Here is an 18,880-nt window from a genome sequence, read left to right on the forward strand (position 1 = left end):
ATTTATGTAAAATGACAGGAACCTTTGTGAAAATGTTAATAAAATGTATGTCTTACGGATTTATGATATCATAATCAATGTAATTTGGTATAAGAATCACTAAGTGTATATCGATCAAGCTTATTTGGATTGTAAACGTTCAAAAAAGTAGCAATACTGGAAACTTTATGGCACTTTTGTTGTCTCCATGACAACACCATAAACTCACCATGCATGCCATGTGTATGTAAACGACGAACGGGCCATACATATCGAAGAACACGAAGCGAAGAACTGTATCACGAATTGTTGAACTGTTTATTCCCTGTTTTAAAACATTTGATGAAGATTTATTAGCGATTGGAATTGTCTCTCCCCGTCAGTATGACAACCACATTGCCATCGTTAGACGGTAAGTACAATTCTAGCCTTATTTTCTACTCCGTTTTGCCTGGTGAGTGAGTGACATCGACACAGTCAGCAATCGCCACATCTGCACATGCAGCGGCCTGCCGCGCCGCGGGCAATTGGTCTCGCGCCGCGCAGTAAATGGCCCCGCACTGTAGGTGGAGTAGACTTTGTGCCATAGTGAGTCTACTCCATGTAGGGCCATAGACTAGGGCTACTCTCGCAGCTGCCGCGCAAAAATTTTCAGTAGCAGTTGGACTCGGAGGTATATAGGCCTAACTAACTGTCCTAGCTAGGTGACGAACATGACACCGACAGTTATAAAGTTTTTAAGTGGCACAAAATAACATTTCAAAACACAGAAAATGAAAGAAAAATTGGAAAAATGTTGCAACCTAACGCCACTTTTTTCTTCATGTACTCTCAATGAAGGTCATTCGTTGCAAAAATTATGACATTAATCTGGGACTGAAAAACATTTTTCAATTTTGTTAGGAAATAGGCCTAGGCCTACTTAAAAAAAAATTCTTGACTCTCCATAGACAAAGTCTAAATCCTTATGTTACAGACTTTGTACACAATCGCGGAAGTGGCGTCAGGTTGCAACATTTTTCGGAAAACATATATATAGTTTAATTTTCAATAGATAACTTACTGTTTTTGATTTCATTATTCTGTTTAGTGTTTAGGCCTACTCAACATGCTTGATCAAATTGAAATTCTTTTTCAAATTAATTTTTTTTTTCTTCCATAGCTCTCCTCGGTAAAGAGAAAAAGAGCAATGTCTCGTTTGGGACGACTAAAGACAGACCACTCTTCCCCGGAAAACTCCCACAGAACCGGATGGGTGCCGGAATGGGACTGGAAAATGCCCCCCACAGAGCGCCATGTAGCTATGACAACGATGAGGTCAGAATCCACACCCTGGTGTCGCTCATGGCTAAGGGTGTTTTTGAAATCTTGATTTTGTATATATGGTTTTGGCTTCATATTTTTTTAGGCCCCTGACTTGAGGACTGTGGCTCAGTGTTGGTCAAACTTTTAATCCTCGTGTAATGCGCCTATCAATTGTATCAAAAGTAGTGGGGTTTGTATTTTTTGAGGGAGTACGATATTTTAGTTTTTGGTAGAGGTACGATAAAAAGTATGAAAATGATACTTTGCAATTTTGCTTTATTTTGATTTAACTTGATTTTTACTTGTTTCATTAATATTAATTTTGGCTCAGATTTAAATATGGATCACTATCCAATATTGCTTCTTTTTGTAATGTCATTTATTTTACTCTAACAGAAAACCACATTCCTGTATAGTATCGACAAGCAAGTGACAAGCAAAAATGGGTACACTATGGGGGCGAGGACAGGACCACGATTCAGAAAAGAGTTTGCGGTAAGTTCTCGGGCAGATCTCTTTAAATTCTCACTTTCAAGGTTGGTTTACTTTAAAGTAATTTACGCAGAAAGCAAATCACAAACCCTTTTCTTTGTGATAAGTGTTACTGGGTTCTTTTACGTGCGTTGCATTACACAACACACGGGACCTATGGCTTTACGTCCCATCCGAAGGCCAAAGCAGATATGTGCCTTGCTTACGGGCACAAGTGTCCTGACCCAGGCTCAAATCCACATTCTGCTGCCTCTGAAACACCAGAGCACGAGTCTGGTGCGGTCATGACACTCCTTTGCTGGGTTCGAACCCGCATCCAACACTCTTAAACATTTCAAATCTTACTGATTATCTTTCCTACAGACTGTGACACCGTGCCCGAGCGCCTACCAGACCAGACACACAGAACCTACCACCTTCGAAACTAGCAAGAAACCATTCCATGTTGGTGCCAACAGATTCTACCGAAACACGGTTGATCCCGAGCTAACACCTGGGTAAGTCAAAGCTTTTTTCTGCAGTTTGTTTTCATTTATGAAATTATAAGTGTTGTAAAAGGGGTCACAGAAGGTTGGTGTGCACATCCAGGAACTTCTGAAATTTCCTTATCCTGTTCGCAGACTTATTTTTCTGTAAACTGAATGGCTCTTTAATGCTGAATGGCAACACAGCATCTGATGAAGACTGTTGGGGAAACTAGACCATCGGTCCTATCTTAAAGCTGGGATCGTCCAACTGAAGAGTTCCACTTGAAACACTTTAGTTGGGACCGTCTTAACTTACGTTGGACCGATGGTCTAGTAGAGGTATAACAAATACCAAAATGTTTTTTTATTCTCACGAAAGAAGTGTTTTTTTTTACTGTATATCCTATTCTTCCACTACCCCCAGTGCTGGAACCTACGAGCATAACGTGCCCAGAAACCGCAAAGTAGCCTTCCATGGGACCTTCGGGGGTCCCCAGCTCCTCAAGATCCAGCCTGATGAATCGGTCCTCCTCCCTGAAGACTGCAAAGGAACGACCACCAAGAGCCGCCTCATGACGTACAAGGACAAGAGGAAGTTTGCTATACGAGAGGCCTACTTAAGTCTTTACTATTAAAAAAAAAAAAAAAAATCCATCAAAAAAAACCCAAAACTAGAAAATGGTTCTTCACACAGGCATGCAACTTGGAAGTCACAACAACTAAAGAGACAATTCCGAGCTTGATATACAAGACTTGCTACATTATTTTTGCAGTTCAAAGGGTATACAGGAGGAGTTAAAAAAAAAAGAACTAGGCTGATCCAAAGAAAAGTTGCATGCCTGACTGTTTGATAAAGGTTCGTGCTTTTTTTTTGTATCTTAAAAGTGTTGTCGTCCAGAATGGATGAAAAGTATAATCTATATGGCATGGGAACAGACCAATCCATATCCGGTTGTTAGTTAACATGTCATACACGCGCACACCACTGATTACTAGCGTCCATTGGATATGCACTCAAGTTGCATTAGCATCCGGTTCCAATGCTACTTAATTGCCAGTGGGCGTGGTTTAAAATGAACCGACGTCACACTAACGAACCGGATGGTGTTTTGACCAATCACAGCTGTGCTTGATGTCCTACATGTATGCACAAAAGTCTTATAAGTGTGCGAAACACGCACTGATGTCCTCTGTTAAAGTTTGTGTGCTTAGTCTATGGGAGAGTGTTATAATACAGGGACAAAGGGAAACACAAAGCATTGTCCTCAAGAGTAAAGTTAAACAGGAGTGCGTGGATCATGCAGTGTGGTATAGGCGAGCCGCATGTGGTGTTGCAGTGGTGTGGTCTTATGGATCGGTCTGTTCTATTGAGGCACATTACAACGTCCACATTTTGAGATTTTTTTTTTTTTTTAAGGGGGTCTGAATTTCAAAATTCAAATTTTCAAGAAATTCTGGGATATTTTGGTACATTAGAGAAACTCGTGAATGGAAAACAAAACTGTACATACATAAAATGGATGAAATTATGGTGAAACTGGCTTCCATCTTTTGTAAATCCTGAGGTGAACTAAGATGAACAATGCATCATGATAGAAATTGTAACCGAGTTTCCGATAAAGCCAAACTTAATTTTCTTCATCAAATATTGGAATGCTTGAAACATTCAGATTTGAGCTTGAGAAATTCAAGCTTGGTTCTTATTACAATATTTTTTGGTAACATGCACCTCCTGTAAGCAGCATTTCAAAGAAAAGGTGCCGACTTTCCGTCCATTTCTAAATTTACATGTAAATTATGAATTTTTGCTTCAAATAATGTGTACAAAATTTGTGTAAATAAGTGGAAAAAAAAGCATGTCAATAAATCAAATAAAAAAGAGACCAAATGTGTACAAGTGTTTCGTTTTATTGAATGACTGGATTTCTACATTTGTCAGATACATTGAATAAGAGGTTTATGCTTTCTGCTATGTTGAACAACCAAGCTTGACATCACCAATAGTTCATGTGAGCTTAAAAAACTTGTGAGATAATGTGTGAAATGAAATGGTTGAGGATACACCAGGAGATAAGGTATTTTAAAGCTATAGTCCATCATTTGTAATTAGTGCATTTTGTTCGTTTGAAGCAACAAAAGTGTTCAAAATCTAATGAAGGGTGCTGAACAACTTACTTGATGAAGTATCGGCTCAGCTTCAGCTTTATATTCCGAGAAAAACAGCATTCTAGGATCTCAATTTCAAATCAAAAGTTGCTAAATCATGTTTCGAATTGTTTTGAATTGCAGCTTTATGCGATGTCGCGCACTGATCCGACGAATTATAGCAACCGCGCGTGCCTGTGCGTCGTTCCAATGCTTGTGCGCGCTGCGCCGAATAACACAGCGAACTACTAATTTAAATTTTCCTACGGTGCTTCTGAAGACGCACCGTTGGAAATGCCTTCTTTCGTTGATTTCTTCAAAATGAGAGGTTGCCAGAAAGGATAATTTCACAGGGAGTTTAGTCCCCTTACTATCTTTCAACCAGTATGTTTTTCAACAATAATTACGCCAGTTACTTTTTTTGATAGCTGCAAATGATGGACTCGGGCTTTCATACATGTAGTTCTATTTCCTGCAAGGTTCTGCAGACGCAACTCAAAAGTTGATACTATGGGTAAGACTGCCCACACCTTGGGTAGGAGGCACTTGAGAAAATATTGAAAAGTACTGAACCTCCAAGTTTTTGTTTATCAGGGGCAACAAATAAACAGGTTTAAATGGTTCAATAACTGAAAACAGCTGTCATCAGAGAAGTGCTTAACCTCACAGTATATATGATGGAAAACAAAGTGAGACTGTAGAATGAAGGGAAGGCCTTAAAAATATAAAGAGTTAAACAGTGACCGGGAAAATAACAAACAAGGTTTCAATAGGGTTACACAAATCAAGAATTTAGAGCTGTTTGATGTGTGAGGTACTGTACCTCACAAGTTTGATATCTATTTGCAAGAGGCTTGAGTAAGGATTGGTATTTAATCAGTGAGAGGTCATAACCTCACAAATGCCTTTGTGAGGTTTTGAGTGATATCTGTGAAGTTTTGCACCTTGCAGATGATACACCTGTACTGATCCATTAAGCCCCGCCCACGGTCTGTATTGACCAATCACAGCCTTGGGGCCTAATGGATTGGTCTATTAAATAATGGGTAGGATAGGATTGAACCATTCATGGAATAGGGATGGGCACAATGTTCTCCATCCGTGATTGGACGAGGCCGAGGTTCTCCTGCCAGTCGACGAGGTGCTCCCTCAACTGCTGCCACTGCTGCTTACCGAAGGTACGTAATGTCACATAGCTGGCAATACAAAAGGAACATGTCAACATTGAAAGGTTTTAACCTATAGGAAACTCATCTTTAGTATTGATGCTGAACCTTAAAAAACCTCAGAGGTAAGGTTTAACTGGTTCCCTTCTGCAATTTGGATGACTGTTTTTCTCAAGAACTGATGGGTACCAGTGCAGCATCATTCCTCAACACCAACTGGAAATGTTTTGATCGCAGGAGGGCCACAATATGCACAATGGGGATATCAATTGATTTTTTTTACAGTCTGAAAATTGATGAAATGTCTGAAAGATGCATTTGTTTCTTTTACTAATGTCTTTCTCTAAGATTCAAAAAGTCTGATTTCAGACAATAGTCTGAAAAATCTCAAGCCTGACAATAGCTGACGCAGATACTGAAATGATGCCCATAAATCCAAAAGTCCCTTTTTTAAAAGCTGGCTCATTTTGACTACTTCCAATAAATGCATGCATAGCAAAAGCAGCCTTTCCATGTGCCAATGTTCAGTTCATCTTTAGTCTGTAGTTTAAATATTGGCAAACGTGCAATGAACACAAAACATGTACTTAAAATGAAAGGTGGCTTATTAACATATCCCTTAAAATTATCTTCATTATTTTAGTCTCATTTCATCCTCTCTTTTTGGTTTCAATTCAATTAATAGTTGTGAAACAAAGTGCACAAGAATGAAGGAGTAATTCAGAAAAAAATATCATGAACATAAACTTTCTAGGTAAACTTACTTGATGGTGACTTTTTTCTGCAACTGATCGATCCGTGCTCTAACCATTTTGGTTTTAACAACTGTAAAGAAGAAACAAAATTGAAAGATAATGCTCACTATTGAACTCCCCCTACTACTGGTCATATATTTGGTTGAATTTCATCACAAAAAGTTACCAAATTTGGCCAATTCACTAGCTCTCCCTTATAAACTAAAGTGAAATAGAAATATATATGTACATGACATTTGCATCAAGTGTGAACTAGATAGGAACAGGTATTGTGTGCATGCCAGTCAGACACTATACTATTCAAGGATCACCAAAACATTAATTAACATGGTTTTGTGGATTACGGTGTGCTGTATAAAATATATTGACTGGCATATCAGTCACTAGTCCACAACTATGCCACTCGGGCCTGTGGGTTACTACAAAAGGGTCCTACTTCCCTAGGCCTTTAGTCTTGGGAAATAGAAGCCTTTTATGGTCACTGACAATCCCTTGGGTGTACAGTATACACCTGGCACAAAAAGAAACTAAATAGTTTTTATAATCATCCTTGTTTGGACATTTCTCGGTCATCAAAAAATCCGGAAATTTTCCGGTTCAATTTGATACCTCATTACCTTGCACTCTCATTATTTCTTTAAATAATAATAAGTGAGGAATCAAATTTAACCGGAAATTTCTGTGACAAAACGTTTAATACTTCAGAATTTTTTTACTGAGAAATGTCCAAACAAGGACGATTACAAAAACTGCTTAGTTTCTTTTTGTGCCAGGTGTAGATACATATATGCACTACTGACCTCATTGCCAGTCAATATTTGTATACTATAACATGCCAATACATCAACCCCATAAGTAAGGTTTATTTTTAGAGTAGGAGGCAAAATAAGGCCAATAACAAACAATAGTTCTTACCGTTAATAATAAATCCTTCGACCTGATCCGACGTGATATGGAGTTCATTCTCGATTGTTGCGAATGGGATTTCCTTCTGTTCAATAGCCATGCTCACAAACGTCAACACACGCATTTTCTGCATGTTCTGATCATGTGACAGTCCTGTGTGCATAAATTAAAATAACGACTATGATATCATGGCATGCAAACACTGAGAATAAGTAAAAATTGAGGTTTGGTTTAAGTGGATCTGAATATGTCTTTGCATTTTCTAGCAGGTTTTTAATGTGTACATTAACATTTAAGAACATGTATACCTGACACGAAGCTTTGCATGACGGATGGTATAAAATAAACACAATTTTGGGTAACACCATGTGGAAAGAAATCTCTTTTTGGAAGAAGTGTGGTTCTGAAAAGTGTAGAATCCGTACAGTTCTACACTCAACCAACCGGTTCTTTTCAGAACCACACTTCTTCCAAGAAGAAATTTCTTTCCACATGGTGTTACCCGCAATTTTATCTATCATGTAGTTCACATCACAATCATCTGCATTGTGTGGTACAAAATTTTATTAGCGTTTCCTCAACATGAACTACATGTAGTTTGACAAGTGTAACTTTTATACAGACTTGGCCACTATCTGCCGTGACTTTTATGGGTCAAGGCCCAGTCTCCGGTGGCACAAATCAGCAATAAACCACAAGGCTCAAAAACAAAAAAGCTTACACGATAACCTGTTGGTACCTCTAGTTCCCCCTTTCCCTTAACTTGTCCCTCTCAACACCAGTAACATAAATCTTACCCAGTGTCTTGATGAAATCTTGATTACTCTTGAAGAAGTTTATGTAGCCTTCCAGTTTCCCCGACACAAAGATGTTCAAGAGCTGAAAAATAAAACAGGGAGGGGAATCGAGGAATCAGCAACAATCTGACGCTCTGTGTTATTGTGTAACAAACTTCGTTGATCTACACAGGCAATTATAAGAACCAGGACAAAGGAAGCCTAGGAATGCCGGTCACAGATTGTACAAAATTCTCATCAGTTCGGGCGATTCACAATGCAGTGCGCCACCAAGACTTTGACATGGAGAGTCCATTTTTCAAGTTTACGGTCGACAAAACATGGCCCATTTGAATGAGTGTCAGCAGACAACTTGAGCTACTTCTTTATAGATTGGGGCATACCATTCTGCCGCCTTACAAAAAACACCATATTAGGAAAAGGAAAAGAAATTGGCAAACATGTACTCGAACCATACGCCTATGAAACTACTGACCGGAAAAAAGTAACAATTTCAAATGTCCCGCGCTGCGAATTTTTTGACCATCTCCCACAATGCAATGGGAAAAATTAACTCTCCATGGCAAACTCTTGGTGGCGCACTGCATTGTGAATCGCCCGAATTGATTCAGAATGGCTATTCACTGGAAGTATTTCCATGCATAAGGCCTACACAATGAGCCGGAGTAATCCCATTCATTAGGGCAATTCCACGGTTACTTACGTTACATTTTTGAAGTACTTTTGAGTTTCCTTGGGCTGTAATTACCTTACTGAAAAGGTTTAATAACTTATCCCCATGGTAGATAGAGTAGACCTAGACCTACCCAAGCACCAAAGATGACATCCAGAAAAATGTGTTATCACTGTTATGTATGATAAACAAGACGCACAAAATTTGTTACTCACGTTACATTTTCGTAACATGATTAACTGATTTTGTGCGTCTTGTTTATCATACATAACACATTTTTCTGGATGTCATCTTTGGTGCTTAGGTAGGTCTAGGTCTACTCTATCTACCATGGGGATAAGTTATTAAACCTTTTCAGTACGGTAATTACAGCCCAAGGAAACTCAAAAGTACATCAAAAATGTAACATGAGTAACCGTGGAATTGCCCATTAGCGTTACAGGGTAATGAAAATGACAGACTGAACCTCTGAACCCCTGAAACCCCCCCCCCCCCTTCTCTCTCTCTGGTCCAAGTTTCACAGATTCTATTCTTTCTACCTCATGGATCAATTCTCCTTCCAGAAACCGGACAGGCCTGAGGGTGAGCAAGTGATCAAACAGAAAGGCCTTGGGGTCGGCCAGGGTGTTGACGATACATCTCTGGGCTTCGTCGCGCGCCTGGGAAGCGTTGTCCTCCGTGTAGGTCCCCAGAAGCTCCACCATGACTTTGTTGGAGGCCTCGCTGTACGGAAACCGAAACAGAAAGGGTGCACTTTTCCTCAGAGAGCACCAACATTTTAAGGTTTCATATTGGGAACTAGCCATATTTAAAAGATCGTGGTCACAGAATATCTGCATAATCAGCCATGTGGTTGCGAAGGCCAAAGCATCGCCGTTGTTCAACAAAGTTAACCCGATGTACTAGGATGCTATAACAGCGCAGCGAAATTCATGCACCCCCAAAAACATGGCTTTTTGAACGTTGTGTTTCAAATCAAACTTTGATTTTCAAACATTTAGCCCGCGAACATCTACATGTCTGTGTGCATTGTTGTTTCATTCAAAATAAAGTATTACGTAGCCTTTAGAAATCGGCCTTCGCATCCACATAGCTGTAATGTCTTATATTTTACATTTATGGAGAAAATTTTGAAAAAAAAAAAACCTGTTTGTTTACATCTAACATGGCAGTAAGTTTTTTTTTACATTGCCAACAGTGTTTTAGCTAGCGAGCCGTGCAGCCGTGATTTGCACGGCACAATGTCTGGAAAACACGTCCAATTTTTCCAAGCAAGATCCAAGGCATCTGCAAGATTCTTTGCTGTTGAGTAAGAAATTGAGTGAGGAATTGTGAAAAAAAATGCAAATAGGCCTAAATTTGACCTATCGCCGTTTGTGAGTTAGCCACGCCCCTTAGACAACTCTATGGAATTTATGTACACTAAGTTTTGTTTGTCTCAGATTTTGCGTGTTCCGTGTCCATTTGTATATCATGTGATTGGACAATATTTCACTAGCTGTGTTGACGCGATTCTACCGCCATAGGTCAATTAAAATCATTGTCAAGGCATCATGATAACGCCAAAGGTTTATCGCGTTTAGTATTTTGTCTTCAAGTAGTACCTCATTTTGCTTTCTTTGAGTGCGTCGTAGAGCAGCCTCAGCACAATGATCATCTGGTCCCTGTTCAACTCCCACTTCTTGGTCCATTTCTTCACCTGAAAGAAAGGAAGAACACAAATCAGAAATCAGTGTAAGTTTAAATGTTTGCTTTTAATTATTTAGTTGAAAAAAAAATAAAAAGTAATTGGAGCAGGATTGTGAACCTGCAACGTCCGGTTTACCGTACCAACATTCTACCAACTGAGCTATCCAGCCCTACATGTATGTTGGTGCATGGTTTAAAACTGCCATTTGTACATCAGTCAGCCATGTTTAAGACCAGTCATGATACGCTGCACTCCGCGCCACATGCGCGTAGTACACGACATGCGCAACTTCAACAAGCCGCAGGTGCTTGTATGCTTGAGAATCACTGACTGTGATCTCCAAATTGTTGAGCGAAACACCAGCATGATGCACCATAGAAGTGGTCTGAACATGGAGTAAACTAGTTGAACAAAACATCGTCGGAATTTCATCAACTTTTCAACGTTTCACTTTTTGACTGAAAAGGTATTTATGAATGGAAATAAACACGGTGTTAAACTGGTTTTAAGCCAGACGTTTAAAACTGCTCTGCCAGATTATTATTCCCTGAACCCTAACCCTGCTAAATGCAACAGAATGCACCAGTGGTAAAAAGTTGTTGCAAGTTGTTGCATTTTAGCATTCTCCCGATCTGTTGCATTCCAAGCCTGCATTCCGTTGCATTTGGCAGGTTTAAAACTGTAGTTTAAAACTGCTCTCCCAGATTATTATTCCCTGAACCCTAACCCTGCTAAATGCAACAGAATGTACCAGTGGTAAAAAGTTGTTGCAAGTTGTTGCATTTCAGCATTCTCCCAATCTGTTGCATTCCAACCCTGCATTCCGTTGTATTTGGCAGGGTAGGTACTTGCTACCAAGGCATTAGTTCACTGCGTTCTGTTGTATTTGGCAGGGTGCCTAGAGAATACCCCGTGGGGGGTTAGGGTTAATAATAAGATTCCAAGTGGTTTCCTCCAACTCTTTGTAACTGACTGGGGGAGCAATTGTGCACAGACTCCACTGATTCATCAGGTACAAAATGTAGTTAAGGGAAGTGTGGCCTAGCGGATAGGGTTCGTGACTCATGATCAGAGGGTCAGGGGTTCGAATCCAGCTGCTGGCCATACATTGTGTCCTTGGACAAGCCACTTCATCCCCACTTGCCTCTCCACCCAGGAGTATAAATGGGTACTGACATTAGCTGGGGAGTAATCCTGCGATGGACTGGCATCCCATTCAGGGGGAACAGAAATATTCTGAGTCGTTTCATGCCACTGAAACCGGAGATAAACGCCGGCCTGATGGGCCATATTGGCTCAGGACAGACTTTACTAGGAGCTGATGGGTTAAAAAAATCCAGAAATTGATAAAAAAATTGTCTTACGACTTCTAGGTCTGTCTCGACGTTTTCCGTGTTCTTGCCCTGGGCGGCTACTTTCAGCATGCAGGTGTAGATGTGATGACACAGGATGTTCTCCACGCCGACTCCGTACAATAAATTACTGAGACTGTGAGGATAAAGCACCAAAATTATATGGCTCATACTTTTTTGGAATTACATTTTTTTTTTAAATGTCAACGGATCCATTACATTAAATTTTTTTAATATTTACATAGAAAAAAACATAAAAATAATGTGTCCTTATAAAGTGCATGTACATGTATCCACCAGTATTAGTTCTTAAGGCGCTACATCATTATTACCCTGCTCATTGGGCCAATGAAACATTCTAAAGACAAAGAGAAGCAACAAACATGACAGAACGTTAACCCTAACAGAACTCAACCCATCAAACCCCAACGGCACGTTTTATTTGAATCTGTCAGGATGGGTACAGTACCCCTAAACTGACAGTCTTTTACATTGGGTAGGCACAACCCCACAACCAAAGTCAGAAATATGTGTGTGCAGTTTCCCATATGGTGTTGGAATTTGCCAGGATGGGTATGGTTCCTAGTAAATCATGCTAGGGAGTTAGGGTTAATAGAAGGAGGTTCTAGGAATGTTGCCAGGTCCAGTCCTACCAAATTAATAGCCCGTTGATGGATCCTATCAGGAACGGACAAGTAGCAGACCGAAGCACTAGCCCAGATATGACAGCAGTATTCCATGACTGGTCGTACAGTGGTATTGTACAGTTGGAGCATGGCAGTTGGTGGAAGATATCGACGTACACGATACTGAGACACTGAGATGGTCTTATTGAAAATAATCCTACATTCATAAATACCTAAGACAGTTTACCCATTTCTATTGGTCGAGAGCCCGTCACATGCCCGGTCTTAAACGGATGATAAAGACATGGCTAGCTGGTCTTAAACACTTTTCCAGTGTCACATGAAATTTGGATTCCTAAAAATCCAGTGCCTCTTACCGTTTTATTGGTTGAACGTTCACAATCCTCACGTAGGCATGCACAATACTACCAGTGAGTCAGAATTTTATAACCCTAAATTCATAACGCAATGCCCCAGGTGCATTCTGCACGACATCGCGCAGTACGCGCCACGCGCGCGCCAATCTATATAAAAGGAGTTGTTTACATCTTACTCGCCAGCTGGACACTCCATTATTTAGCTAGAGGGGTGTTTAAAAAAAAACATGAAGTGAACTTGTTGAACAAAATTGGGTTTTTTTACCTTTGTCTCGGGTAATTATAAGCACACAGACTCCAAGCGGTCTTAAATAGAGTGATTAAAACCTGCCGAGCACACATGTATACCCTTAATCAAATATGGACTCCATGAGTCTGAAGGGACTCTTGAATGCATTGCTACCATACAACAGGTGGATACAGCGTACTTAGTGCTACATGTATGCACACCTGCGAATTGCGCATCAGTGCACAATTGTAGTGTGTTTGGTAATCCTGATCGTTAGGGCACCTATATTTTTTAAGAGTTCTGTTCAAAACTGACTTTTGCAGACGACTGTCCAGTACCAAAGTGACTTTTGCAGGCTGAAGCAGTCTTTTTTCTTCAGATGAACTCATGTTTGTTGTAATATTGAAAGCACTTTCAAAGTAAATGTGACTTTCCTACCTTTTTTTCACGTTTGCCATCTTAGTCAGGTTGCTTTTTGAGTCGTTTTCTGGTTGTTATCATCGTCTTTTACTCCTTAATTTCCCTCATAAACCTAGCCCTGCCCTCTTTCCACAAAATGAAACCTGCTGATATCCAAGAAGGTGTCATTACCAGCTGTTCAGATATATCAAGAAATATCAGAATGTCCTTTTTGAGTGTTATTTAGTCAGCTGTTTTGGTGAATCTTTTAACCTTATATAGGAACGGGGCCCTAAAGATAAGGATTACAGTATATTCTGCACATGGAGCTCTCATGTCGTTGCGTCAGTGCAACAAGGTCGTACATGTATCTCCTAAAATGGCATGAATGACGCAAAACGCAAGTTTTAGAATGTCAAAAGGTCGTATCTCGCTTAAAATAACCCGGATGTACACGCGAAGTCAATGGACGTCGAGATACGACCTTGTTGCACGGAGCGTATTCGCGCGAGATACGACTTTGTTGCAGAATGGAGATATGAACGCAAAACGCAAGTTTTAGAATGTCAAAAGGTCGCATCTCGCTTAAAATAACCCGGATGTACACGCAAAGTCAATGGACGTTGAGATACGACCTTGTTGCACGGAGCGTATTCGCGCGAGATACGATTTTGTTGCAGAATGGAGTTACGACCTTGTTGCACTGACGCAACGATGTTTGATCACAGCGCGCCATCTAGTGCTCATGCAATGAGTCCCTGCGTCCCTGCAGAGCATTTCACGTGCGCAGACTTACACGCGTATCTTGAGTGGGGCGTGTTCTTCCTTCCCCGCTGACACTAAGAGGTTGCTGAGCATCTTAGCCAGGTTGTCCAAGCATTCCGGAGGCTGGTAGATGAGGAGGGAAAGGATGCTGTTGAGGATGCCTTCAATCTCTGAAAACATCAAGGAGAAAATTAGGTTTACAACAGTTGTTTTGTAGAGCGCTGTGGTCCAATGGTTACTATGAACATAGTATTCCTGTATTGTATTACGCTCGAGGACAGACAACGCCGGTTTGTGCACTAAGTCTATGGGAAAGGTTTAGATCAGGGAATAAAGGAAAACACAAAGCCAATCCTCGGAAGCATAGCAAAAAACGACCGTGTGCTTGTGTTCTTGAGCAAGACACTTTACTACATTTACCTCTCTCCACCCAGGTGTATAAATGGGTACCTGAGAAGGTAGAGACCAGAATGCGCTGATCACGAGCTGCTACAAATAATGGTCTCATAGCCTGATGAACAGGGGTAATAATTGTGAAGCGCTCTGAGACCTTGGGTATAAAACGCTATATAAGCACCAAATTATTGTTGTTATTATCTCATTGACACCTTGTTGTTGGCCCCTTTTTTATAATGAAAAGAACAACAGTTGCCAAATTTTGTTTGTCAATTCAATTAAATGTCAATGAAAGACCACCGCATTCCAGAAATTTAACCCTAACCCCATTGAGTTGAGTGATTTACTCGGAACCTTCCTCAAATTGTGCAAAATCCAACACCATGTGGTAACTCAACACCCTAACTGTTGGACTCCGATTATGGTGGCATGCCTAACCCCTTGTAAAGCAGTCAGTTTACTAAAGCAGTACTCACTCCAACAGAATCAAGCAAAACATGCAGTTGGATTTTGAAGGGTTGGAGCTGGTTTAAAGGGATTTCGAGAACTCGGGTTGCCAAAAGTTGAGTAAAGTGGACTGAAATCTAGTAGGGCTGTCCCGAATCTACTAGGCCATCAGCTTGGGGGTTTGGTCAGTATCAAATCAGGGCATTAACCCTAACCCACCTCACTCCTCCAAAATCCTCCTGGCGGTTTTGGAGGATTCTAGAGGATTGAGGATGAATGGTGATTGAATCAAATGAGGATTCTGGAGGATTGAGGATGAATGGTGATTGAAGCACATGAGGATTTTGGAGGATTGAGGATGAATGGTGATTGAAGCACAAGAGGATTTTGGAGGATTGAGGATGAATGCATTTTGAGGCAGGACTGTCTGATGATTTTGAAGGATTTGGCGTTGGTTATCCTTCATTTAAACACGAGTGCAAAGTTTTGGGATGAGGAGGATTTTGGAGGATTGAGGATGAATGCATTTTGAGGCAGGACTGTCTGACAATTTTGAAAAATTTAGGCGGAGTTGCCAAAAATCGCGATGACGATTATTCCCCTCATTTGATGCCAGGTGCCAAAATTTTAGACTGAGGCTGATGGCCTATACCAAGTATTCGATCATCATCCAAATATTCATAGCTGTTTGCCGGTTTGAATATTTGAAAACAAAAAAAATGTGCACATACATGTACACATACGACTATCCATGTTACTTTATCGTAAAGTTGCGGTGCTTTATTGTCAGGTGCCACTTTTTTTGTCGACGGGGGTTCAATGTCCACATCCTTTTAGCAGCTTAACCCTCCTTCTATAAGAGGTCACCAATGGTCAAAATATTTGTATCTCACCTCCTGGCATGATGTGTGCAAACCAATGGGGGGCTGGACTCTTGACCAATATTGACCCAAGTAATAACCAGGCTGATAATGCATGTTTCCATAGGAGGGTTAATTGCCTTTACAGTTATAAAATACTTACTGCAAAACACTCCAGCGCCCTATATCGATCACTGTAGGGTTCAAATTCTATTTCCCCACATTTTGCCACAGGCCGCCGATTTCCAATAATGCGATCTCAATCGGACCTATAGTTTCTAGAATTATCGATGCTAGAAACCTGTCTATATGAGTAACAGTTGGTTTATTGTTCATACTGCAGGTGTCATTACATACCTCAGAACAAGCATCACAGATGTACATGTAGATTCAACTTAGAAAATAACAACTCAATGAAAATGAGAGAGAACAATAGAGAACGGTAAAAGAAAATTGTTGTCTAGCTGGCCGTGGCGAACGAACTGAAACAAGTAGTTGCCACGCGTAACATTTGAAACTGATTAAGAATGCGTAAGTGCGCGCAGTACGCAAACCAGAAGCGCGCAGAAGACTGGCCTCAACAATCGCTGTACGCATATTTCAACTGGCGCACTTTTTGTGCAACTTTGTACTCGCGCATCACGCAGTTGCAGCTGGCAGTTTCGAATATCCAAATATTCGGTCAAATCCAGTTTCGAGTAATCCAATACTAAATTATTCGAAAAATGGACAGCTCTAAAATCGTCAGGTGCCCGGAAGAAGGGCATATGAGCGTTCCGACGCAAAAATCATTTTCAAGAAAATTGCATTGAAAGGTTTCATTGTTCCCCTGCGCGCATTTTGAATCATATGTTTAAATTTCATTAAAATGGATGCAGTTTTCTGCATATATATGCCCTTTTGCTGGGAAATTTTGGTCATTACGCACTATTGCATAAGGGTATATGCACATATTCATGTATGCCCTTCTGCCGGGCGCACGACCATATATAGCTATTTTCATAATGATATGTATTAATGTCTTCTCTACCTGCTGGATCTGAGAGATCCCAGATGACTTTTGCCGCCCGGATAATCTTCTCCAGGTCATCATGGATGCCTTGTTCTGAGTTTTCCTCGGATATCTCAGCTCCTCGAGACTTCAGGAATCCCCTAAGCTCACTGGCCTAAAAATATTTTTAAAATAAAATAAAAATACGACAATACAGATGTAACTGACTGCAATAAAAAGATGGTTATTCATGGTTATCTTTAAATTTCAATTTAGAATGTGAAGATTTAAAAGACACTTTGTAGGCCTCTTTTTAATTATTAGGCCTACTAACATGTAGGCTAACTACCAAAGTTATTCAAATCAAAGACAAGGGTGCTGTTCATGTGATGACAAATGTTCTGCTTAATACTGCAAATTGTGATTAACATTTCGCTTTTTAACCCTAACCCTGCCAGACGCAGCACAGTGCATCAGGTGGAAAAGTCTGCTGCACTTTGATGGAAAATGCTACCAACACCAGTGCATAAACCGGCCACTTCTGAGACACTTGAGGGCTAGTCCCATAGAACAATGCCCGAGTTGTATCCTGCTGCGTTGGGGGACCACAGACTCTGAGGCAGTTTGGCCTTGAGACTTTTGACCTGATGGATCTTGCTACACTGGGCAGGCTTGTCACTTAGACAAGTGTTGCATGTTGCTGCGTTTGGCAGGGTTTCTAGCCAAAATACCCTGGAGGGTTAGGGTTAATTAAAGCTCATGTTTAGTGTTCCATACACTGTGCACTAAATTCAAATATCAGAATTTTTGATGATTGACGTCTTAGTGTCTACCTTTTATTCATTTAAATGATAAGGCATGAATAAAGTTGAAAGATTTGGAGAAAGTGTGAGATTTACAATGATTTTCATGTACATGTTATTGTAAGTATTTATTTAGTCTTAATAATCTGCATTCTAAAAGTCCAATTTATATGCAAAATAATCACACTTGACTCTGCATTAACCCTAACGATCCCCATCCAGCCCAACTCCAACACAAGGGTTTGGTGCTTAGTATTCTTATTAACTACAAAACTTAACTATTATACTTACATGACTTACAAAACATGTTAACTTAAACTACGGCCCCTGAACTTGTAACTTAGCTCTAGCATATTGACAAATGTTTTGATCATGTTCATATCAATGATCATCATTGCTTTTCCTTTGCATTTAATATCAGCATGAATATCAGCCAACACAGACAGATCTCCTCTGTTATAATTACTAAAGACAGACAGAAACAGATTGTAACCGACTAGGCCTACATCATAGATGAAAGCTGTAGCCCCATAAGTGTGGCCAATTTACTGGACTACCTCCGTAAAGGCCACTCTTGGAACATGTACCCGAATATGTAGAACTTTATCAAGTTTTATTTTCACATTTACTATTTAGACTTTTGTTTGTAGTTTATTTATGCTTAAGAAACACACTCCACCTCTTTAAAGCGATAGAAAATTATTCCCCCCTTTTTCAGACGTCTCCATTTCGTGTAATTTCCAGGTTCATTTGCACACGTTAGCGTATCTAAATTCCAACACGAAAAATAGACGTCTGAAAAAAGGGCGGAATGTCTAATTCTAAATGTGAAAATGAAAACTTGACAAACATGACAAAGTTCTACACATTCGGATACATGTTCCAAGTGTGGCCTTTATTTACGGAGCCGGAGGTAGTCCAATATTAAATAATTAGACACATGGTGCTAATGAACATGATGAAAGCTGATTATGATGTTGCATTTATTTCGTGAGAAACATTTCAAGTGCCCTAGAGTAAACCCGCTGTTCGATTGTAAAACATTTTTGTGACATTTCTGTCATTTAATTCAAATGAGAACACGGTAAATTCTCACCTGTTCAGACTCAGCAACATCAATAAACGCCGGAAGACTCATTTTCGGCACACAATCTTGGAGAAATTTCGGCAGAGTAAGGCAACACGAGGGATTCCTGTTCTAAACAGCGCCCTCTATTAACTGAGAAAAATAATCGCCTTCTTGCTTAACTTTTTTTAACT

The 18,880-nt window shown here is 40.2% G+C and overlaps 2 protein-coding genes across 3 annotated transcripts; one reads left to right on the forward strand and one right to left on the reverse strand.

Moving 5' to 3' along the window:
- The first annotated feature begins 10 nt into the window (after positions 1 to 10).
- LOC119745528 (protein pitchfork-like) lies at positions 11 to 4,229 on the forward strand. Of its 2 annotated transcripts, none has more exons than XM_038221957.1 (5): positions 11 to 433; positions 1,142 to 1,296; positions 1,681 to 1,779; positions 2,140 to 2,273; positions 2,668 to 4,229. In XM_038221957.1, the coding sequence occupies exons 1-5, from the start codon at positions 364 to 366 to the stop codon at positions 2,876 to 2,878; spliced, it is 669 nt and encodes a 222-aa protein (XP_038077885.1). In that variant the 5' UTR covers positions 11 to 363; the 3' UTR covers positions 2,879 to 4,229. The 2 variants fall into 2 exon arrangements, with proteins under 2 accessions (XP_038077885.1, XP_038077978.1); XM_038222050.1 differs by having other exon boundaries at positions 17 to 391.
- Positions 4,230 to 4,771: 542 nt separating this feature from the next.
- On the reverse strand, positions 4,772 to 18,868 carry LOC119745448 (eukaryotic translation initiation factor 3 subunit M-like). The gene is made up of 10 exons (XM_038221836.1): positions 18,717 to 18,868; positions 16,857 to 16,992; positions 14,155 to 14,293; positions 11,740 to 11,863; positions 10,290 to 10,384; positions 9,225 to 9,408; positions 8,013 to 8,094; positions 7,225 to 7,368; positions 6,319 to 6,379; positions 4,772 to 5,584 (listed from the first exon to the last, which is right to left on the reverse strand). The coding sequence occupies exons 1-10, from the start codon at positions 18,756 to 18,758 to the stop codon at positions 5,455 to 5,457; spliced, it is 1,137 nt and encodes a 378-aa protein (XP_038077764.1). The 5' UTR covers positions 18,759 to 18,868; the 3' UTR covers positions 4,772 to 5,454.
- Between the last annotated feature and the right edge of the window lie 12 nt (positions 18,869 to 18,880).

This window comes from Patiria miniata, unplaced genomic scaffold (assembly GCF_015706575.1).
Source record: "Patiria miniata isolate m_02_andy unplaced genomic scaffold, ASM1570657v1 HiC_scaffold_1, whole genome shotgun sequence".
NCBI classification, from domain to species: domain Eukaryota; kingdom Metazoa; phylum Echinodermata; class Asteroidea; order Valvatida; family Asterinidae; genus Patiria; species Patiria miniata.

Bases quoted from the DNA above. Each gene is read 5' to 3' on its own strand.
- LOC119745528 (XM_038221957.1), top strand. From the start codon at position 364: ATGACAACCACATTGCCATCGTTAGACGGTAAGTACAATTCTAGCCTT. The intron at 434-1,141 runs GTGAGTGAGTGA...TTTCTTCCATAG, and splicing joins TTTCTACTCCGTTTTGCCTG to CTCTCCTCGGTAAAGAGAAA. The intron at 1,780-2,139 runs GTAAGTTCTCGG...TCTTTCCTACAG, and splicing joins GATTCAGAAAAGAGTTTGCG to ACTGTGACACCGTGCCCGAG.
- LOC119745448 (XM_038221836.1), bottom strand. From the start codon at position 18,758: ATGAGTCTTCCGGCGTTTATTGATGTTGCTGAGTCTGAACAG. The intron at 11,864-14,154 runs GTAAGTCTGCGC...TTATCCTCACAG, and splicing joins GCCCCACTCAAGATACGCGT to TCTCAGTAATTTATTGTACG. The intron at 8,095-9,224 runs GTAGAAAGAATA...TTTATTTTTCAG, and splicing joins AAGGAGAATTGATCCATGAG to CTCTTGAACATCTTTGTGTC.